Raw genomic sequence first — 23,501 nt, forward strand, 5'->3', positions numbered from 1 at the left:
TTTCCAAACTATTTCTGGTTTCGGACTTATGAACTCCTGTGTAACAGAGTTTCTTGGCCAGGCAATGGAAGGCATCTTCCCATGCACTACCAGACCTCAGCCACCTTCTCCTTACTCCTTTCTAGGTCACAGTGAGAATATTAACGTGGAAAGCATCAAGTAGCTCAGAAAGACACTGCAGCCTACGAGTCTACGAGGCCAGCCTGGCGCCCGGGCTGAAGTTGAGATTGAAGCTGGTTTTTTTCCCTCACTCGGCTTGCATTCTCTCACTCTCTTTTTTAAAAGAAGAATTCGGGTAAGGTTAAAAAAACATACAAACACTGCAGAATCTAAAAGCCAATACACATACACAAATGTACATCTATTTAAGCAGAACAGTAACATTTTTGGGTAAGGCAGCAGGGAAATAAACTTACGGAGAAGCAATTATAATTAAAAATAAGACACGAAGCCCCCATGTAAATTAATCCCTTGGCAATGCGTATTTTAGACTAGCTCCTGGCCTAGTTTGTCACCTAATGCTGTTTTTTTCCCAAACACCGCCTTTGTGTCCTTTTTTTTAAGACGGGATGAAACGACACAGAGGTCTTTCTTCTATTGGGGCATCTGCAGCAACAAAATCATCTCTAACAAAAACCCTAATCTGTGGGGACAAATCAAGACAGGCCCAGTGCCTTCCTCTTTATATTGACACTAACATGCACCACAGGGAAAGTACTTTTTCTCTTCATATCAGAGTGCGTGTTTCATAAATCTGATAGGTTGGGCTTGCCAGGCTCCAGAAATGGGAAGCAACAGCATGAGGCTTGGTTGCCCCAACAGAGTCCTGGGGGCACAGATGTGCCGGTGTGTCTTAATCCTAAAATCTCTAACAATCTGATGCCCAGCAAGCCAGGGACATCTGATGGCCTTGCACACTCGCCAGCCTCCCTCTGCTGGTTGGGTTTCTTGGTAATAATCTGAAACTGCACGATAATATCTAGGCCTGAGAGTCAACAGGCTGCTGCTTCTAGCTGTCTTACCTTTGAATGGTCCTCAGTGCCAAGGAAGCTGCGCAGCTAAGGTGGGGCTGCCGCGGCAAGAGCCAGTTTAGGTGCAAGTTTCCTTTCAACATAGACACCGTCGGCGGGCACCATCTCTAAGTTACAAAACTGACAACTAACAGAAAACCCTCGACTTGCTTGTATTTTTGTTTGTATGCTTTTTTGAGACAGAGTTTTGCTCTTGTCACTGAGGCTGGAATGCAATGGCATGATCTCAGCTTACTGCAACCTCCGCCTCCCAGGTTCAAGTGATTCTCCTGCCTCGGCCCCACGCATAGCTGGAATTACAGGTGCACACCACCACGCCCAGCTAATTTTTGTATTTTCAGTGGAAATGGGGTTTCGCCATGTTGGCCAGGCTGGTCTTGAACTCCTGACCTCAAGTGATTGCCCGTCTTGGCCTCCCAAAGTACTGTGATTACAGGTGTGATCCACTGCTCCTGGTCCCTTGACTTGTTTTCTTAGTACAGTTGGTATCCGTAAGGGATTGGTTCCAGGACCCTCTCAGACTCCAAAATCTCAAGTCTCCGATATAAAAATGGTGTCGTGTTTGCATATGATCTATGCACATCCTCCTGTAGACCTTAGATCATCTCTAGATTTCTCAAGATACCCAAGGTCATGTAAATGCCATGTAAATTGTTTAGGAAATGACAAGAAAAAAATCTGTACAAATTCAGTACATTTTTCCCCCAAATTTTTTGTCTTTTTCCTTTTTGAGACAGAGTCTCACTTACTCTGTTGCCCAGGCTGGAGTGCAGTGGTGTGATCTCAGCTCACTGCTGCAACCTCCGTCTCCCGTGTTAAGCGATTCTCAGCCTCCCAAGTAGCTGGGACTACAGCCGTGCACCACCACACCTGGCTAATTTTGGTATTTTTAGTAGAGATGGGGTTCCACCACGTTGGCCAGACTGGTCTCAAACTCCTGACCTCAAGTGATCCACCCACTTCGGCCTCCCAAAGTGCTGGGATTACAGGCGTGAGCCACCACGCCTGGCCACCCCCAAACATTTTCTATCTGTGGTTGGTTGAATCCATGGACGTCAAACCCATGGATACAGAGAGCTAACTGGATAGCCACTTCTGCCACGCCAAAATCTAGAGTTCTTTTTGTTTGTGTTTTTTTAGAAACAGGGTCTTGCTCTGTCGCCCAGGGTGGAATACAGTGGTGTGAACACAGCTGACTTCAGTCTCAGCCTTCTGTGCTCAGGCAATCCTCCCACCTCAGCCTCCCAAGTAGCTGGGACAGGCATGCGCCACCATGTGTGGCTAAGTTTTAAATTTTTATATAGATGGGGTCTCACTATGTTGCCTAGACTAATCTTGAACTCCTGGGCTCAAGTGATTCTACTGCCCTGGCCTCTCAAAATGCTGGGATTATAGGTATGAGCCACCACATCCAGCCAATTAATAACTCTTTGCATATTCCTAATTCTACCAATGAAAAGTAACATTGTAAACAGCCAAGTTAACATGTAAGGGTCCGAGTGGCTCTGCCTGGTGCACTCTGCTTCATGAAGTCACTCAAACTTAATACTGGCTCTCTGGGGCCAAGGTTAGCACTTCCTTTGGAGATACTTGTGAAATACATAACATAATCACACATTTTACAATAAATCTTCCCAGAGAAGAAACTTTTTTAACATTCATTATATATTCTTTTCTTTTTCTTTGAGACAAGGTCTCACTGTATCACTGAGACTGGAGTGCAGTGGTACAAACATGGCTCGCTGCAGCTTTGACCTCCTGGGCCCAAGCGATCCTCCTCCCTCAGCCTCCTGAGTAGCTGGGACGGCAGGTGTGTGCCACCACACTCAGCTAATTTCTTAATTTTTTGTACAGATGAGGTCTCACTACGTTGCCCAGGCTAGTCTTGAACTCCTGTCCTTCAGTGATCCTTCCCCTCTATCTCCCAAAGCACTGGAATTACAGGTGTGAGCCAGTGCACCTGGCCTAATGTTCTTCTCCACTGAACACCTCAACTCGACATCCTATCATCTCCCTAACTTGTATTTCTCCTCAGTTGTGGAGCCTAGCAGCTTCGTGTAGTTAAGTCTACACGACATAGGAATCTTGCCCCCAACTTTAGCCTGGGCATGTGGCATGCCTGGTTTGAATTCTGCTTCCTCCCTGCTGTGTGCGTCCATGAAGCATGAATCTCAAAACCGGTGAGTATAAACCTGAGCAGGGAGGGAAAGGAGGGCCTAAATATTGGCAGCAGGGAGGAAAGAGGAGGAGAACCAGGATCCCTGAATTCACTGACCATTCCTGCAGAGTATTTAAGATGAGGTTCTAAATTAATGATTCCATTCAGATGTATCCGGCTATAACACAAGCTCTCTGGCACTTACAAACTGGAAACAGCCAATGTCCCCAGCTAAAGGAAAGACCTACTCTAGCTGTCACCTTGAAGGGCCTCCACAGCTCCCACCTCCACAGTGGCCTCTGCCTGAGAAAGGCCAGGGCTATCCCAGAGCGAGCCCCACCCTGGGGACTTACCGTGTTCCGGAAGGAGTGGCTGCGGATGGGGTCCTCTGCGGCCAGAGCGGCGCTGCTCAGCATGATGAAGACGAGGATGAGGTTGGTGAAGATGTGGTGGTTGATGAGCTTGTGGCAGCCCACGCGGATCCTGCAGGGAAAAGCAGTCGCTTGGAAACAGTCCCAGAGAGGGTGGAACACACCGGGTCCTTAAGAGTGCGGGGCCACTGCAGCAAGATGCCAGGCAGAGGGCAGTTGTCTGCTGTGCCCTCTCTCCGGCACACCTGAGCAACCAGTCTGTCAGCCCCATGAAGCCCACCAAAAGCAGCCCCTGTGCACCATGTGTGGTGTGTCAACTCCGTGCTGGGGGTGCCACACTGAGTCCTTGGAAGTGGGGCTTGTTGTTTTTCTCAAGATGGGGAAACTGAGGCCTAATAAGAGAATTCTAAAGTGACACTAGTAAGGCCAGGGGCAGAATTGATCCAGGTCTATATGACTGAAGTTTTTCCATTATGACAAGAAGCTCATCTGTTTATCTTTTCTGACTGAGAGAAAAAACGGAGGCCAGGCCTGCCCTCGACAGTTCACACAGAATGAGATGAATCCCGGGCTTGTCCTGCAGGTGCAAGTTCATACTATTTATAGGGGCCTGCAGTAACTGAGGCTTCAGGAAATCTCTGGCTGTCTGCAGATTTTGTAATATATGTTATCATTTTTTTAAAAATTTTGGAGTGGACCCACAAGCAGTCCTCAGAAGGTGAAGTTTGCAGCATCATTTGCTAACATGCAAGGATCTCATGGCCCAGCATGAGAGTTCTCACCAAGTCCTGCGGTCTCATGAAGCAAAGGAGGGCAGCTCATGCCCAACACCTGGGCTCAAACGATGGCTCTCTGGGCCATCAGAACCTCGCTGCCGTCCCCAATGTGCCCTGCACCTGTTAGCAACTGGCTATCCTTACCCTCAATATTTGACTTTAGAATTTAAACACATATATACACACACATATGTATGTATATATACATATATGTGTATGTATATACATATTCGTGTATACATAAAACATGTATGTTTAAATTGTAAAGTATATGTATGTGTATGTATATAATATGTATGTATATGTTTAAATTCTAAAGTATATGTATGTGTGTATGTATACAAACCTATCTGTAGTCTATAAGAGGCTTATAAGCCTACAGATAGGTTTTCCTTCGAAAATATTTTTCCACTTTCAAAACTGGAGTCAACCTTATGTGAAGGTGACCCCTCACTTTAAGTCCTGCCTTTTGGGCCTATTTAATGCTGGGCGTATCCCCCAGAGGACCTGAAGGTGGTTAGCAGCTGAGTCTGAGGAAGAACTTCGAAGCTAGTGAGGGCAGGAGTGCTTTGTGGCTTTGGGTGAAAATAAGTCCATTCCTTCAACATATATATATATATATATGTGTGTGTGTATACACACACAGGGCTGTAGGTGTCAGCAATATCAGTTTAATAACCTTTCTTTTTTAAAGGACACCCAAACAGTGGTGAGCTGTAAAAGCTACCATCATATCTTCACATCTCTGAGGATGCCAGCAGGCCTTGCTTCCCACCTGTGTCTCCCTAGGGCCAATGAATGATACAGAGTTGTTCTCTGACAGCCAAGAACTGCTTCTGCAATTCTAGAAACCTTTCCAGGAGCCATTTATCTCCCCTAGCATTCCACTCAGTCCCAGATGATTTAAAACCTAGACACTAGCTAGTAAATAAACGTCTTCCTCTTATAGTACTTGTGAGTCATTGCCCTGTTCCTTGTGAGCACCTTATCATTTTAACATGAGAAATGCTATTTTAAGTAGGCTATCATAGAGCTGAACTGAATACTTACAACCTATAAAATATCACTGTGCAATATGACTTTATGATGATAAAACTCAACTGGGAAAACTGATCAATGAAGTGGGGGATCTGTGAGGATGAGGATGCTATGCAGACCTTGGTCACAAAAATTCTCATCCCACAAGGCATCCTAACAGAAGATCCACTCGTTAGAAAACATTTCTACGGCTGGCCGAAGCATGGAACACCAGAGCAGTGGGCTCCAATTGGAATATGCTGGGGTGGACAAGGCTTTCCCCGTTGCTGTCCCCACGCAGGGGTGAAGGCAGGGAGGAGAATCTAGAATGCAGCTCCTCCCAGGACCTGGTCACACCCTTGCGGGAAGGAGGCAGCTAGGAAGAGACGAGCTGAGAGCAAGAGCAACAGTGGAGGAGAGAGGGGTTGGAGGGGACTTGGGTGAGGGCACCAGGGACACTCAGGTTCAGAAAGGGCTGTGAACCACTTCCCCTCACCCCCACCCGAGCCACCCTCAAGCAACCTGTAGGGTCACTGGTAAGAGGCAGCCATGAGAGACTAGAAGGGGAGTATTTACGGGTTGGTCTTGCTAAGAATGAAGAAAGCGCTCCCTTCAGGGATGGGGGCAATTTTTTCCTTCATGTTCAACTCCGAGATCCTTCGAGGACGGGGTCCGGCAGGAACCTCAGGTTCATCCTCCTCCTCTTCCTCTTCCTCTTCCCCTACTTTAAATGAAATACTTTTTTTATAGGCATGAAATAAAGACTACGTATGGGTTTGAATTATTCTTAATTTCACATGCAAATTTGGCTTGAACTTGAACAACATCTACGTGCTTACATGAATCAAAACCCTCCTGCTCCTTCAGAATATGGACTGAGTGTGTGTTGCAGGGGTGAGGGTTGCTGAGAAGTGTCCCCATCTGGTGAGCGTGTTTAGTTTGTGGGAATGATGAGATTCCCACTAGGATAAGATCTGACCACAGATGAAAGGTGGCGGTGCTGGGATTCTCACTGCCAACCTCCCAGCATCTGGCTGTTTCCCCAGTAACCTCCTGGTTCACCCTGGCCTGAGAAACCGTGTGGGACTTTTAGTGTCAATCAGCAACTAGGCTCTCAACTCCACAGTCCCACCCATATCAACCAGTAAAGGTGCCAGTCAAATGTAAAAGTGTCAGGTGAGCGTTAACACCGGTGGGTCTCCTGGACCAGTCTCCCAGCAGAAGTTGGGACTGCCGTGACCCACCTGCACTTTCCCTCCCCATCACCTGGAATTTGGGTGACACATGCTGCCTGTGACCATGGGAAAAAGGGGAGCTAACTGGTTCCACAGCCTTGGTGGCCTCAGCAGCTCATGTACACGCTGCTGGGCTGGCTGGCCGCAGACTCAGCAGGTCACAGAGCAGTAGCAAAGCCACACAGCAAAGCCAGCGTCTCCGGCCTCTGCCACCATACCTGGCACATCGCAGGGTGGGTAGGGGTCCTTGTCTTCATCCTCTTCTCTATAGTCATCGATTGTAACCTAGGATGACAGAGACATCTTAGGAGGAGAGGAGACTAACTAAAATGCACTTCAGAGAGGAGAAGTCACCCTGGCGGTCCAGCATAGGGCATGGATTCCTCCCCAAAGTTGCGTCTGTATGTGGGTGTGCAGGGACAGATGGGTGTCCCCAGATGGTGATTCTGCTTCAGACAGAAGTCCTAAGGGCAGGTGAGGAGAAGGCTGGTTAAGCCCTGACCCAGTCGTAGTTAGCCAGCATCATCCAGGGCCCTGTCCTTGCCCTGTGCCAGCGGTCACTCATACCATGTGATAACGCATCTCACACTCCTGTCTTCCTGCCAGACTGTGAGCCCCATGAAGGCAGGGACCTGTCTTCTTCATTCCTGAATCCCAAGTGTCTGACACACGATAGCCACTCGGTAAGCATTTATCAACTCGATGAACAAAGAAAGAACAGCACAACTAGGGCTGTCATAAATGGGATTAAGTTTGACAGTGTAGCCCTGAAGCCACCTGACCCCTGGGATTACCTCAGGAAACAGACCTCTATTAAAAATGAAGCTGCTAATGTGATCCTGACCACGGGTCAGGCCTGACTGCACAATTCCAATAAAGAAAACAAAAGTGGTCAAACTAGTCAAATCTTTATCATATTGGTTTTCTGGTGAAATATCAGTGAACACAGCTAACTGCCTAAATTCAACCAGAACCCCCCTGGGAAGCCAGGGTCTATATGGTGTGCTATATTCTTCACACCAAAATATTACAAGAATGATACACAAGACACTTCCACAGTGTAAATGGTACATGTATGGAGATACCAACAGAATCACTTTGAAACAAAAAGGGGAGAAGTATCTTAGAACACACACCTTGTTGTCACTGTTGGCTATCTGGTTGACTTCTGGCTTGTTGTTCTTTTTATTTTCTAGGCTCTCTTTTCTAAAGAGAAGAGAAAAGAGCACAAGAAACCAAATAACCATGTTACTCTGTATAATAATGCTCATCAGGATTCTGAATCAACAATGCTCCAATGAAGGACAGAATTTAATTAGAAACAACACTAACCACAAGAGCCTAGCACAATCCAAACTCAGAGCTTCCTGGTAATCTCAATGCGATGGATTCATTACACAGATCATCTTATTAAAATTCTCATCTGAGAGCTAATCAGCATTGAATGCATCGTTTATTTTATGAAGCCAAAATTAACTGCAGTGATTCTTTAAGCATGGGGACATGTGACTCCCACTCTCAGCTCCAAGGGATGAGAGCCAAGAGCCTGGCTTCTGCCCAAGATTCTATCCGTTTTGGTCTGCAGTGCATGGTCAACCATGATCCACAAAGCAGGAACCTGGGGGGCTGCAGCTGCCATGATGCGGGGGTGAGCCTGGCAGGCTGCACTTGTGGGAGGGCTCCCCACGCAGCCCCTAGACAAACATGTCAGGGGAAAATGGGGTTACCTGGCAATCTTTTTCCTCTCCTTTTCTTCTGCTTCTTCTTTCTGAGCAGTGTTCAAACTTTCGGCATCAGCCAAATTGTCTACAGCGATGGCCAAGAAGACATTCAGTAGAATATCTAGTTTGAACTTTTTAAGGGCACAACACACTACTAAATGCAACTACATGTGGCCAACAATGGCAACGCCACACCCCTCTGCCTCCTGGGAGGCTGGTAGCAAGTGACTGTCCCAAGTGTTATACTCACACAGCAAAACTAGACTACCAGAGCCCTGCTTTTCAAACAAAACGAAACAACAACAAAATAAACATAAAACCTGTAAAAGGACAGTCTATAGAAGTAAAATTAAGATTCACTAAAATCCATGAAAACCCACTAATTTCTTTTTTTTTTTTTGAGACGGAGTCTCGCTCTGTCGCCCAGGCTGGAGTGCAGTGGCCAGATCTCAGCTCACGGCAAGCTCCGCCTCCCGGGTTTACGCCATTCTCCTGCCTCAGCCTCCTGAGTAGCTGGGACTACAGGCGCCCGCCACCGCGCCCGGCTAGTTTTTTTGTATTTTTTAGTAGAGACGGGGTTTCACCATGTAAGCCAGGATGGTCTCGATCTCCTGACCTCGTGATCCGCCCGTCTCGGCCTCCCAAAGTGCTGGGATTAGAGGCGTGAGCCACCGTGCCCGGCCAAACCCACTAATTTCAACATTTCTCTGTGTGTGTGTGTGTCCAAACATCTACGTATCTATAGCTATTTTATACATTATATACAACGATCTATAATATAAACATGGTATAATTAAAAAGTAGTTTGGTTTTTTTTTTTTTTTTTTTTTTTTTTTAACACATACTACAACTACAACATATATCTTCAGGGGAGTGCTTTCCAAAATAGACCACTTCAAAGGTTGCAAGTTATTCAAATGATGATCCCCTTGCACAAGATAGTATGAGAATTTCTCCTTTGAAATAACCTTCAGAGTCTACAGATAACTCATTCATTCCTTCATTCCACAAACACTGACTGACTATAACATGCCTGACTTACTGCCACCTGGTGCTGGACTATTGTGAATAGTCTCACTGCAGCTCGATCTTTGATCACTGTACCTGAACTTGATTTTTGCCCTCTCCAGTCCAGGGCAAATTGCTTCCTGAGGCTCATTGCAGTTCCAGTTAAAAAACACAATAAAAGGTTAGGTGACTAAACAAATTATCATGTTTTTTCACTCTTACTGTAATTGTTATATACATGACTTTCTTGAATGTTTTTATTTTTAACAAGTATTCTGAACAAGACTCCTAAATCAGAAGATGCCTGTTTCTTACCCATTAGCAGTGAAGCATGTTTTTGAGAAGCACAGGGATGAGAGGGCAGTAAGTGAGAAGGCCCCCTTCTGCGAAAAATGCTTCTCTCTGCCTGATGCCCGGCCATCTGTAGGCAAAACCGCAGGAGCCCAGAGACCCCAAGACAGGAGCAGCACAGCACTGTCCCATACGTCCCGTGCAGTCTCTTACCTTGGATGGGTTGCTGAACACGTAAACCAACGTAACCTAACAAGGAACAGATGATGAGATCTCTGTGAGGGAATAGCATGCCTGACTAATCTATTCAAGGCTTTAAAGAGAAGAGAAACATAAGTGAATTACATTAAGACTCAAAAAGCCTTTGACGTGCTGGCCTATTTTTTAACTGGAGCTGCAATGAGCCTCAGGAAGCAATTTGCCCTGGGCTGAAGATGCCCTGGTAACATGAGCGTTTCTCTGCTAGGCCTGGGGTAATGGTAACTCAGACAGGGGCTAGTGATGAAACTAGCTGTAGTGAGTATTCCCTCCATGATCTCAGTGAAGAAACAATAATCTCTCTCGTCTTGCAATGACACTCAACTCCTTTGGGTAGTGGCAAGCAAATCTAGAGTGATGAGCCACAGTAAGATCTTACAAGCTTGTAACAAACAACTTCCCAGAGAAAAATCCATCATCTGCATTGAGAGGTATTACTCAGACCCTCCTAAAGAGTGGCATGCTCTGGAATTCATCCAAAAAGATCTACCAAGCACCTCTAATGTGCCAGGCACTGTTGTGGGTGCTGAGGGCACGGGAAGAAACACCGCACACCGGAATGGCTACTCTAGTTGGGGAAGACAGAGCATAAGCAGCTCCCTAAGCACCTCTGATATAGTCACACGTGCTATAAAGAAAACAACATGCAACCACAGACAACCACCAGGGACTATTTCTCTGCAGATTTAAGCCCAGGAAGTTGCTGTGGCCTAAAGAGTCAACCATGAGGACAGCAGAAAAAGAAAAGAATGACCATTCATTTACCAAGGGCCAACTATGTGCAAGATCCTGTACTCTACTGAGATATGTGAATACAAAAAAGATTCCTGACTCAAGAAGTTTATCTATCTAGTTAGGGAGATGGAGGAATGCCTGCTCAAAATTCCAATAGACAGGCTGGGCACAGTGGCTCTATAATCCCAGCACTTTGGGAGGCCAAGGTGGGTGGATCACCTGAGGTCAGGAGTTTCAGACTGGCCTGGTTAACGTGGAGAAACCCCATCTCCATCAAAAAACAAAAAACAAAAATTAGCTGGGCATGGTGGTGCACACATGTAATCCCGTCTACTCAGGAGCCTGAGGCAGGAGAATCACTTGAACCCAGGAGGCAGAGGTTGCAGTGAGCTGAGATCACACCACTGCACTCCAGCCTGGGTGATAGAGTGAGACTCCTTCTAAAAAAATAATAAATAAATATAAATCCAGTAGACAGAAGAACCTACAGGCAGTAAGAGACGTGGATAAAATCTGAGGGGAAGTCAGAGGTAGAAGAAACTTCTCTGGGTGGGAGACAGGGCAGGGGTGGCTCTGGTGGAGGGGGCCTTAGAGTTGAGTCAAGGGACTAGAAGGATGTATATGTGTTGAGCTGGGGTTTTCATAAAATACCTTATAGCACAAAGCATTGTCCTTGTAGAAAAGCGGGCAGGTTTGCACTGAGGTTACCACACTGAAGAAAATTTATCAGTGAGCCAGACAAGATAAAGGAGGAAACACCTACAGAGATCTGGGCCCCCTTAGAAGAAGAATCCAGATTAGGACCTTTTACAATGGAAGGGTGAAGACCCAGGTGTAGTATCGTGTGTGTATGTTGTTCACGCATCAAACATTCATTAAAGGCCTCTGTGTACCAGGTCTGGTGCTAGGCATGGAGGACCGGGAGATAAAACATTGAGAACCAAAGGCTGCAGGATCAGAAAGGGTCTGAATGAGGTAAATACAGATCCAAGGGCCAATTCCAGGTCTAGAATTAGAGAGTGCCTCTTGACAGGGAAAAGGAGTAAAGTAAGGCAGAGAGAAGTTACGCAGCATGATTTAGCAGCTAGCCAATGGACACTTGATCCCCAAAGATGGACAGATCAGCAAGGTGAAATTAGCCCAGGGAGCACAGATCAGTCCACGAAGATGGCTCCCATCAGTCACGAAGGGTCTTAGGAAGTCACAGATGGACGCCTAAGCTCCCGATAATTATAACATAAAGAACCACCTGGCCTTGTGCTCAGCCATCCCTCAGGACCTGTACAGGAGACATGATGCCAAACTGAGTGACCTCTGGGACCAGCACGTGTGCTGTCTTACGCTCCTTCCCTGGGCTTGCTTCTCTTAGCCAGAACGTATCCCTCAAAGCCTCTCTGGAATTCTACTTACAGGACGCTGTCCCCCAGCAGCATGGAAGAAAAGCAGATATTGAGCTAATAAGGTAAAGGCATTCATCTCCCTGCCACAACTACTACCACCACCATCACCACAGAGAAATCCAGAGGAAGAAAAACAAAACCAGATAGCGACGGCAACAACAAAGCCTGGTCAGCTTGAAGGATACAGTTACCACAAATGAAGAGGATGATGAAGTAGATGCAGACGATCATTCCTGAAGAGGACGGGCCCCCGTAAGCCATGATGCCATCGTACATCACAGCATTCCAGTCTTCGCCTGTCAGGATCTGAGAAGGCAAACTGGTATCAGCCAGCAGGTGGATTCACAAATCGCAGTCGCTCTCCAGAGCCCCTCGGTGGCTGCCTAGATCTGGTTTAAGCTGCCTTTCACAGTCCAGTTTGCACTGAACAAATCCATCTGTTATCCCATGGAATTTCTAAAACATTGTTTTTTAACTACACAAATAGACAAGTTAATTCTTTGAGTGAAAAAAAAATAACTTTATACTTAAGACTTATGTTTTGTTTGTTTGTTTGTTTTTGAGATGGAGTCTCGCTCTATCGCCAGGCTGGAGTGCAGTGACTTGATCTCGGCTCACTGCAACCTCCGCCTCCCCGGTTCAAGCGACTTTCCTGCCGCAGCCTTTCAAGTAGCTGGGATCACAGGCGACCACCACCACACTTGGCTAATTTTTATATTTTTCGTAGAGACAGTGTTACACCATGTTGGCCAGGCTGGTCTCGAACTCTTGACCTCAAGTGTTCTGCCCACCTTGGCCTCCCAAAGTGCTGGGATTACAGGTGTGAGCCACCGCACCCAGCCAAGACTTATGTGCTTTTTCATTACACCCCAGCCCAGTTTTAGCCCCTTCTCCAGAAAGCATGCTCTTTCTGTGTCTCTCTGGAACCTTCGACTACGGATTTAAAAACATTTACAAACAAAGAAAACAAGCACTAGGTGTCTTCTCTGAGTTTTCAGACATAAAGGGTTTCATGCTATGCAAAGTTTTCTGCAACTGGCTTGTTTTTTCATTCAACAACATACTCTGGAGACCCTCTGTGTCAGAAGGTGCACCTCATTCTTTTAACGGCTGCATAGCATTCCACATAGTCCATCAACTGTGGAAATGGATAATTATACCTATGAAATTACAGAAGCAGGAAATTCTAAATGTCTCATGTAAATTTACAAAACTACCTCAAGAGTATATATCACCAATGACCTGACATTTAATCTTCTCTGCTGATCATACTTGATAATTCAATCCATGATGAAATAGAATCAGATGAACAAGAACAGTAATGAAAAAAAATGCTCTCTTCCAACGACAGACAGAGCTCCTTTATCTTCAATCTGGACTATATATTTTTAAAATTTAAACTGTTATGGATCACAACCAAACAAAAATGGGCAAATGATTTGAAAAGATAAAGTAATTCACAGAAAAGGCACTATTGATGGCTCTGAGACATATGAAAACACGTTCAACTTCACTCCTGATAAGAGGAGTATCTGTTAAAAGTACAATGAAACGCCATTTTCACCTATCTGACGGGCATCCCAAAGCATGCTCTCCACTGAGGGGAGAGGCAGTGAGGCAATGGGCAGTGTGAAGAGACTGAGCTAATACAACCAGAAGGAGAGCACTTGGGCAAGGGTTTCAACATTTAAAATGGACACACCCTCTAAAGCAGCAATTCCATTTCTGGGAGTTTGTCCCACACATCTACAGCCAACACATGTGCCCTCTGACGCGTGTTCTGGATCACCTACCAGAGCCCTGTTTATGTGGGCCAAGACCGGACAGAACTAAATGCTTGTCAGCAAGGGACTGGTCACATGAACAATGGCATATCTGTACCACTGCATGGATACAGCATTTCAAAGGAGGGGCAGCCTTTTACGGACCAAGCAGGAAGGCTCTTGAGGACACTTGAAGTGATAAAAGCAAGATGCAAAACAGCATGTCGAGTGAGCTCCTGTCTGTGGAAAGTCACCTATAGGTAGCTTAACTGAGTTGTAGCTATCAGAAAATGCAGATCTAAGCATTCACAAGAAACTGTTTAATGGTGGTTGCTTCCTAGACGAGGAAATTTGTGGCTGGCTGGGAGAATTATTATTCATTTGTAACATTAGAATTTTGTGCCATATGCATGCATTACCAAAAAAAAAAAAAAAAAAAGACACCAGTTTTCTGAAAGAAAATTTTTTTAAAAAAGAATGGCTGATTAGCAGCCAAAATTTAAGTATAATTCAAACAACAAAACTATGGCTTACAGTAGATTATATATGCCTCAAAATGACCAGGTGGGAAAGAATTGTCCAGATTATTCCTTTTGGTCTCTGGATTTCTTCAGAAATGGGTAAGTGATTCATTCACGGCAGAGAGCTGGGCATGGAAAGGGCCATCACAGGACCCAGCTGTCTGCTGCCTTTCCTCTCTGGCAGGGCTCTGCAGCTCTCATCACACAGGAAAAGCAATGAGGACAGGTGGGTCTTTTAAACTTATCCATCAGACCCTGTCCAAGGAGGAGGGTTTTGAGCACCTCGGCTTAGAATGAGGGGAGAGTGTGCTGCTGCTCTGAGCGGCAGAGCCATCGGTGCCTCTCTGCAACCACCGCTTCCTTCTCAGCCACTGCCTGCACAGGCCTCACAGCACAGGCACCCTCAGAATCTGTGTGTCCTCATTGCGTACCAGGAGGAGAACAGAAGGGCCAATGGCTGTCACAGTTCCTACCACTCTGATTCCTCCAACTACACACCAAAGAATAGAGGCATGAGAATTCGCTTCTTGTGTAAATCTATTATAACTAAGATTATAAACTGGTCTGCCAACAAAAAGTAGCAAAGGAAAAAAGAATTTTAGAGTCTATTTCAAAGAAACCTCACAAAATCAATCAAAAGTTTTCTAAGAGCTTGAGTGTGAAAAACATTTTTTTTATTATTTTATAATGTGGCTAGAAGTCTTTAAAAAGTTACATCACATAACATAGATAGCTGGAGGATGATGCAAAACAAATAAATGACACAAAATTTACCAGGCTATCATTAGGGCAGATATGAAAAAAATGGAGTCCTTTTGTCTTCCTGAGTGTGAGCAGACAAGAAGGCAGAGGAGTTTTAGCTGCTGCTCACAAAGTGCTTTTCGGGGAACGGAGGGAGGACTCACCTGGAACACTGTGAGAAGTGCTTGAGGGAAATTGTCAAAGGTGCTCCGCTTGGTTTGCGTTTCATCAAAATTAAACTTGCCGCCAAATAGCTGCATCCCAAGCAAGGAAAAGATGATAATGAAGAGAAAAAGCAGAAGCAACAGCGAAGCGATGGACTTCATGGAGTTTAACAAGGATGCCACTAAGTTGCTCAGGGAAGTCCAGTGCCTATAAGTCAAGATGAGGGTGTGAGCTCAGAACACCCATGCGGGACAGAGCAGAACATCACCTGCCCAGGGACATGATGGTCGCCGCCTCTTGTTCATAACACATTTGCAGTGGGACCCACATTTCCTTACCTGGTCACTTTGAAGATTCTTAAGAGGCGCACACACCGGAACACAGAGATCCCCAGGGGAGACATGATTTCCAGTTCCACCAAGATCGTCTCAGTGATCCCACCACACACCACGAAGCAATCAAACCGGTTGAAAAGAGAGACGAAATATGCCTGGAGGCCCAAGCTGTACATTTTTACCAGCATCTCGCAGGTGAACAGAGCCAAGAGGACTTTGTTGGCAATATCTGGAAAGACAAAGGGGCACCTACCTTCAGGGTCTCCCGCAAGACACTCAGACGGCTCCTGACCCTCACACCTTCCTCCGTAACAGACCCCACAGGAAATATGCCAATACCTTGTCTCTCTCTTCACTACCTCACCCAGGACAGAAATGTGGCCTTTGCGTGGACAGTCTGTCCACCAGGCTTTGGTCCTGCTTCTGCTACGAGCTAGGTGTGTGACTCCGGAGAAGTTACTGGATTTCTCCAGGTCTCAGTGTCACTGATGACAAAATGGGAAGGGGCAGCTCATCACATAATCCTTGACACCTTCCTGCCCTAAAAGCCTACGATTCTGCATTGACACCATCAGGTTATACATATTTTTTCATTCAATCACACAAAAAAGACCTGTCTGAATTTGTTTATGGCATGATGATATCAAAAGCAGTCACCTATCAATGTCATTTCCAACCGCTGAAAATACCACCAAGCAGGCTGGAGAGGTGGAGGGAGACAGGTTTGACTGGATGAAAGGAAGGACTTTTCAAAGGCTCAAAACTGTCAAACCCAGAATGGGCTGTCTCTGGGGATGAGTGTCCCACACTCCACTGCTGGAGCATGCAAAGCAGGGGAACCAAACCCATCTGCCACAAGTACTACAGGGGAAAATGAAGTGTCCCCAGTGAGCACAGGGAGAAGGGATTATGAGGTCCCTTCCAGCTCTGAGAATCCTCGGTCCTAGGTTGGCTCAGGGTCAGGACAATTAGATGCTCAGCATTAAGCGGCTCCAAGGTGCTTCACTATGCGGCACAGACGGCACCCTCGCTCTGGTAGGTGCTGTGTCTGGATAGTTCTACCAAGTTTGTCCTCACTAGAAACATTCTGATACTTCATCATGCAGCGATCAGATAAGACCAAATGGCAGATGGACAGCCACAGAAATCTCTAGTTCAGAACAAAAAAGGAATGGCCTCTGCTTGTACCTTGAATCTGCGTCAACCAGTCTGGTTGATTATAGTGCTCAGAGGAAATGGTTAAGGTGTTCAGAAACACCAGGACGATAACCAGCCAGTAAAACGTGACAGACTTCACGGCGGCCCTACATCTTCTGCGATTGAATCGGTTCCAGCGACGCCAGCGTCGGCTGAAAGACAAGCAAACATTACTCCCTAGATGACAGATACAGCATCTGAGTATCCAATAAATAGGACTGAGAGATAATTTGGCTTTCACTGTGGAGGTCCAGATTGGGGTGGGAGTACAGGAAGTAAAGATGAGCACAAATGGCACAGAAATTAACAGACCTCATAATAAAAAGTATGTTGGTCTTAAAATGCGCCTTTTTTTTTTTTTTTTTTTTTGGAGACGGAGTCTGGCTCTGTCGCCAGGGCTGGAGTGCAGTGGCCGGATCTCAGCTCACTGCAAGCTCCACCTCCCGGGTTCCCTCCATTCTCCTGCCTCAGCCTCCCGAGTAGCTGGGACTACAGGCGCCCGCCACCTCGCCCGGCTAGATTTTTGTATTTTTTTGGTAGAGACGGGGTTTCACCGTGTTAGCCAGGATGGTCTCGATCTCCTGACCTCATGATCCGCCCGTCTCGGCCTCCCAAAGTGCTGGGATTACAGGCTTGAGCCACCGCGCCCGGCCTTAAAATGTGACTTTTAAAAGTATTACATTGACTTGATCACACTATCAGTTTCCTTCCTTATGGCTTACAGACAACTCCAGAATCTGTCATACGCAGCCCTTAAGTGGGTTAGAAAATCTAAATATTCATAGATTCATGTGCAGATGCAAAACTATACTTGCACACATATGCAGTTCCTATATCCACCATATGGGATGTGGATCTGCTCATGCCATCAGTGCAGAGAGCCACTTTGCTTATTACACACATCTCTTGCGGCATCTCAATCACCATACAGAATTTACCAGGCAGCAAAGTGCTACAAAGCTAGTTTTTTTTTTTTTTTTTTAAAGGGCATCTTTTCAATCCTTTCTTAAATCTCTGAGGTTCCTTCAGAGCCTGGAGAGTTGTCAAAGCTGAGTAGGACATGAATTTTCATACTGAGTCATCAGGTGCCCTTTCTAACTAGTGATGCTCAAAATATACCTTTAGGAGAAGAGCCAATATTGAATCGTGTTTTCATAAAAATAAAATGAGCTGAGCCAAACAGACAAGTAGCATGTCCTCCACCCACCTTCAGTTCCTGTTTGTGATCAGAGAAAATATTTTCTCCCTTAGCCTGTCTCCTCCTAGAAAGCCTTCCCTGCCACAAGGGGATGGTTTGGTAAAGTGTGCCGTGAGCTGCAGCTCAGTGACCCAGATGCCATGAAAGGGCCAGCCAGTTGGTGAAATCAGTCCTCTCCAGGCTGTGCTGCCTCACTAACGACAATGGGGTACTTCCTCTGGGGGCCTGAGTCAAGAGGAATCTCCAGGCTACCCAAGCTGCCCTGGCTGACTCAGCTGTGTTGCTAGGCAAAAAGAAAATCTGTAACCCAGGAAGTGAGCAGAGAAAGAGTTGTGCTAACTCTTTCCCAAAACCTGGATCAAGCAAGGTGCATTTTATTATTGCTCTTGCCGTGCCGTTTCCAATGGAAAGAGCAGCTTCTAACATGTTGGCCAGCGTGGAAAAACTCTACCAAGGACACTAAAGACTGTCCCACTCACAGCTGGGTTTCTCCTGGGACGCAAAACTCGGCAGACACAAACTAGTACTCTATCATACTGGTGAACCACAGCGTGCCTACCCATTTACATTTGATGGACCTTTGGGTTATTTCCAGCTTCGGGTAAGTATGAATAAAACTGGTATAAACACTCATGTTACAACTTTGTATGGGCATATATCTTCATTTCTCTCATACAAACACCTTAGAAGCGGGGTGTCTAGGCCACATATAAACACAGTAAATATATGTTTAAACTTTATGAGGAACTACCAAACTATTTTTTTAATGGCTGTGTCATTTGACACGTCCACCAACATTGTATGAAAGTTCCCACCAATCAGCATCCTTGTCAGAACCTGGCATTGTCAGATATTTAAATCTGATTCACTCTAATAGGCGTGTAGTGGTATCCAACTGTGACTTTAATGTGCATTTTTGTAACAACTGATGGTCATTTCATGTGCTTATTTGCCACCACATTTCTTCTCTGGTGAAATGACTATTAAAAAATTTGCCCATTTTTTATTGGGTTTTTCTATTATTGACACTCTTCTTTATGTATTAATCTTTATACATATGGGATACCAGTCCTTTATCAAATATTCTTTGCAAATATTTTTCTCCAAGTCTGAAGCTTACCTTTGTATTTTCTTTTGAAGAACAGAAGTTTAATTTTGACAAAGACCAATTTATCTGTTTGTTTTCTGTTACAGAGGGTATACTGGGTGTTGCATCTTCAGAAACCTTTGCCTAACTCAAGGTCACAACGACTTTCTCCTATGTTTTCTTTCTGGAATGTTCATGATTTTATATTTTATATTTAGGTCCTTGTCTATTTTAAGTTAGTGTTTATATATAGTAGGAAAATGTTTTTGTTGAAAAATAACACTCAGACAGAAAAGTACACAAATCATAGGTATATGGTTCAATGAGTTTTACCAACTGAACACATAACCTGCACGCACATCAAGAAATGCTAGTACCTTGGGAGACTTCTTGAACTCCCTTTCTATGGAAAGCTTTCGAGCAGAAAAGTGGCAAGCAGCATCTCTCTTAGGGAAACGACTCAGAGAATAAGGAGGATTAACGGGGAGGCAAAAATCTTTACTGGGTCTTGTTGGTTTGTTTTGAGGGAGATTTTTGGCACCAATTACACTGCCCCCTAAGGCAGGCTCATAGGATTCAACTGACTGACTGCAATTCGGTATCAATGTTATAACCCATAGAGGAAAACTCAAGTCCCGAGCAATTCTACATAAAATTCAGAAGCGAGAACATACAAAGGCAACATACAGGCTAACGAAGAAACAGAAAGAAGATACTGACCTGAGTTTGGATTTTGAGATGGCTTGACTGAAAGAAAGACAAAAAGTGTTAAGATTCTGGTTCCGAGGGCTTGAGCACACACTCCCCATCATTTCAGCTGAGATATCATAAAAGCCATGCATCCAGCCTGGACTTAGCACCCCTGGTTACCACAGCAGGCCAGCGGGGGCAAGGCCAGAGCAGAAATCGGGGTGCTGCCAGGACCAGAGAAGCAGACCGAGCATCCTCGAGGCCCAGGTCAGGGAAGACTCAGCCAGATTCCCTGCGGGCCCTGGCAGCAGGCAGTGATGCAGGGGCCAAAATGAAGGCAGCAGGGTCTCTCCTGCCACTCATCTCAACAGCAGCATTTGTTGCTACTACCGCAGAGGGAGCACTTCACTAGGAGTCCCAGTGCTGCCATTCTCCCACTGGAGAATGGGAAAGTATGGGAAAGCAGTATGTCTTCTTGGGCCTCAGCGTTCTCATCCGTAAAATGGGGATGACAAACCCATTCTCTGTCTGCTTCATGATGTCTCAGAGAGGGCAGAGCAAGAGAATGGACGCAAAATCACTTTACAAATGGTTGCATATTCTGCCCATAACACATCATTTTTATGAAACTCTGCTAAGAGTAAGATTGAGTTCTCTTAAAAATGATACCTGCACTTTACAGAGATAAGACCTGAAGGATACCAGCAAGCAGCAAACAAAACCAAACTGCACAGGGCTCCCCCACAGCAGGCAGTGCCCAGCACATTCTGCACTGCTGGTCCCCCCAGCCACCCCCCGCCCCGCCAGCTGCCGCAGCCCAAATCATCTAGAAAAAGCCAGTGAGTGTTAATGCAATGGTGCCTTCCATCAGGAGGAGAGGCTGGTGCAGGGCTCCAGGGAAAAAGTGCCAGGCACCGAGAAGGCAGGGCCTCGCCATCCAACCGCCAGGCCTGAGGTTAGGAAGGTCCCACGAGCAAAGGAAAACTTCAATACGTAGCACATTCTAGTCAGCAACTCTGCCACAGAAGCTCTTCTTCAAAAGCACAAATGCCAAACCCAGGCTGGAAGGAGAATCAGGCCTTTACCCCCACCGCCGACACCCAGAGGGCCCCGCCTTGGCCGCGCCTCTCCGTCTCCACCAGCACCTAATGGACACAGCAGGCGGCCAGGTTAATCACCACACTCTTCATGGGCTCCACTTACAGGAAGAGGCATGTGAAATGCGGGGAGGGGGTGTGCAGAAGGGATAGCCCTGGCACAGGAGGAAGTGTGGCAAGGGGTACGAGAAGCCTGCCCGCCCACCACACCCAAGGCGATGGCCCGGGGCTCTGCTGCAGCCTGGGCCATCTTCCTCACCACCTGCTTCTCTGAGACAATAGGAAGGGAAGGAGGGCGAGTGCTCCCCACACTCACCAGAGACTTCCACAGCAGCCTCGGGTCTCGCCTTCGCCGCTGACGTTCTCTGTGTTCACAGACTCAGTCTCACTGGTGGGCATGCTAGCTGTGGGGAGAAGACGGACTTCAGAGAGCATGCGGGTTATGCTGCATGCCTGGGAGCAGGCCAGGTGGGAGCCTCTGCCACCCGGCAGACCTCTGGAACCCAGGAGGAGGGCGACGAGGGCCCTCAGAGGCTCAGCTGGGCTAAGGGAGTGCCAGGGAGCCAGGCCTCTCCACCGCAGGTGAGCCTCTGTGCCCATGGCCTGTAGGGAAAGCACAGAGTCCCCCTCCAGGAGGACATTCTATCCACCTAGGCATTTCCAAGAAAGGAAGCCAAGGGATCAAAGTGAATCCTGTGGCTGGGTATAGCACCACTTTATACTCCTCATCTCTGGGATCAGACTGAGAAACCACCAAAATGTACTTTACAGGTACATCTTTGCCTGCCCCAAAAGGTGCATGTAGGTACCATGCACAACATTTTTTAGAGTTAAGAACTCTATTTTTTTTTTTTGTTATTTTACCTGATGCTGAAGTTGTGCTGAGCTTGTGAAGCCAATACGCAGAAAGTTCTTACCCAGTAAGCTGGCCCTAGAGCGCCAAGGAACTAGAGCGTTACGGGTGAGAGAAGAAGGTTTTTATCAACCAGTGAGCAGAGGGCAAGGTTGACTCTGGTCCCAGTGCAACTGGGGTCTCTGGGCCAGCCCCACTTCTCCATGGCAGGATCCTGAGCGGAAGTGGGGGAAATGTGGAAACACGCCCACTAGAGTGTGGAGGTCCAGGGGCCACCCAGGGCCACCATCTGGTGCATGAGCGTCTTTTCTCATCCACTTGATTCAATCCCATAAACATCATGAACACAGGCTGGAGCCCAGGCAGTGGAGGAGGGTGGGGGCACAAAGAGGGCACATAGCACCCCACCCACCTGGAACAGGGATGAGGAACAGGCAGCCCCCAGCTCACTTCCATTAGCTGTGAAGAGAGCTACCTCAGGGGTCTGTGCAGGAGGTTCCAGAGTAAAGAATAATTAATTCTGCCCAGGGGGCAGAGGTAAAAGAGGAAGTCACCGAAGAGAATCCACGTGTACTTCCTTTTTCCTGAGGCATGGCTTTGAACTGTAGTGACTGTTTTTACAGACCTTATGGTGTCAGCAGGAAAGCTTGGCCCGTGGGCTCGGCCCACGTGGCTCCCATTAGCAAGGATGCCTCAAGTTTCATCTGCAAATACTGGTAGTGGGTTGGAAGCCCTATGGCAAAGATTCTGAGGCCCAGCCCAGGCTCAGAGGGAAAGGAGCTGGATCAGGCAGCTCTGCGTAGGGGGCTGTGTTCTGCCCGGCTTGCTCATACCAGACTTCATAAAGGTAAGAGCAGGGATATAGGTGGAACCTGGCTCAAGGAACCCAGTGGTCTGAGAAGTAAGTTTTTTGAGGATACCAAAGAAGATCCCTGATCTGTTCCGCTTGTGAGTGCCTGAGGAACTGAGCCTGCCTGCACGGGAGCTTCCACAGCCATGCCCAGGAACACTGAGGCAAGGGTGTCAAAAGTTAAGACCAAGTGAGTAAAATTATAGACTCATGTTACATCGCTGGTACTCTCATAGAAGAATTTTCTTCTCTCCTAAGTCAAAAGAAACCAATTACAAACCTTGATTTACTTTTCATTATTTCATGCAAAACAAACAAACAAAAAACCGAATCTAATCATGGAAAAACCTAAAAAAAAAAAAAAAAACTCCATTAACACACACAGACACACAAGAAGCTATTCACGCAATTCTCCTCGACTGTTCCTCACTCTGATTCAGCAGAAAGGCTAGGAGATTGCAAAATCCAACAAAGAAAATCACAGTGGGAGACCCTTTTGACATGTGACCATGCGTCAGTTCTGTGCAGCATTTTCCTTGGTGGTTCCTGCAGTGACTGAGGGGACCAGGAAGCAAGGGCAGTACGATGTGGGGAACCCACAGTCCTGGTTCTGTTTTCTGACTCTCCTGGGCAATGGGCCGCCTCTCTCCAGCCTTCACTTTCCTGTCTCTAAAATGGTGGTGTGAACGTATCTTGAGGATCATTTCCATCTTTAACAGTTTGCTGTCTCATAGTTCTAATATTAATCATGTTGGAACATTAGTCATTATTTTCAAAAGAGCAAACTTCTGAACAGACTAAGTCTTTGTGGCTTTTTAATCTCTGGAGTCTTGTCTCATGCTGGTATCAGTACAGTCGCAGCATTTCAATCCTAAAGCTTCATTTTAAAAACAATCTGATTGAAAGAGATAAATTACATATTTTCTATGGGAACAGGGTCATCAGTTAGCATTTCTGGCTCCCTGCCAGCTATTAGTGTATGAAATATTCTAGTTGCTCCCTA

The 23,501-nt window shown here is 46.4% G+C and overlaps 1 protein-coding gene across 2 annotated transcripts in view; it reads right to left on the reverse strand.

Annotated features, from left to right (window-relative positions):
• Positions 1 to 23,501, reverse strand: part of CACNA1D (calcium voltage-gated channel subunit alpha1 D) — a 334,500-nt gene that overhangs the window by 74,972 nt on the left and 236,027 nt on the right. The window contains exons 7-18 of one of the 2 annotated variants that reach the window (XM_017851882.1): positions 21,112 to 21,199; positions 20,784 to 20,843; positions 19,729 to 19,755; positions 16,715 to 16,875; positions 15,530 to 15,755; positions 15,191 to 15,398; positions 12,187 to 12,307; positions 8,316 to 8,430; positions 7,725 to 7,794; positions 6,807 to 6,873; positions 5,930 to 6,077; positions 3,543 to 3,672 (exon numbers count right to left, since the gene is read on the reverse strand). In XM_017851882.1, coding sequence (XP_017707371.1) covers positions 3,543 to 3,672; positions 5,930 to 6,077; positions 6,807 to 6,873; positions 7,725 to 7,794; positions 8,316 to 8,430; positions 12,187 to 12,307; positions 15,191 to 15,398; positions 15,530 to 15,755; positions 16,715 to 16,875; positions 19,729 to 19,755; positions 20,784 to 20,843; positions 21,112 to 21,199 — 1,421 coding nt within the window. The remainder of the gene's footprint in view (positions 1 to 3,542; positions 3,673 to 5,929; positions 6,078 to 6,806; positions 6,874 to 7,724; positions 7,795 to 8,315; positions 8,431 to 12,186; positions 12,308 to 15,190; positions 15,399 to 15,529; positions 15,756 to 16,714; positions 16,876 to 19,728; positions 19,756 to 20,783; positions 20,844 to 21,111; positions 21,200 to 23,501) is intronic. The other variant, XM_017851883.1, reaches the window with a different exon arrangement.

The sequence above is a fragment of the Rhinopithecus bieti genome, unplaced genomic scaffold, assembly GCF_001698545.2.
Source record: "Rhinopithecus bieti isolate Rb0 unplaced genomic scaffold, ASM169854v2 scaffold_33647, whole genome shotgun sequence".
Classification (NCBI taxonomy): Eukaryota; Metazoa; Chordata; class Mammalia; order Primates; family Cercopithecidae; genus Rhinopithecus; species Rhinopithecus bieti.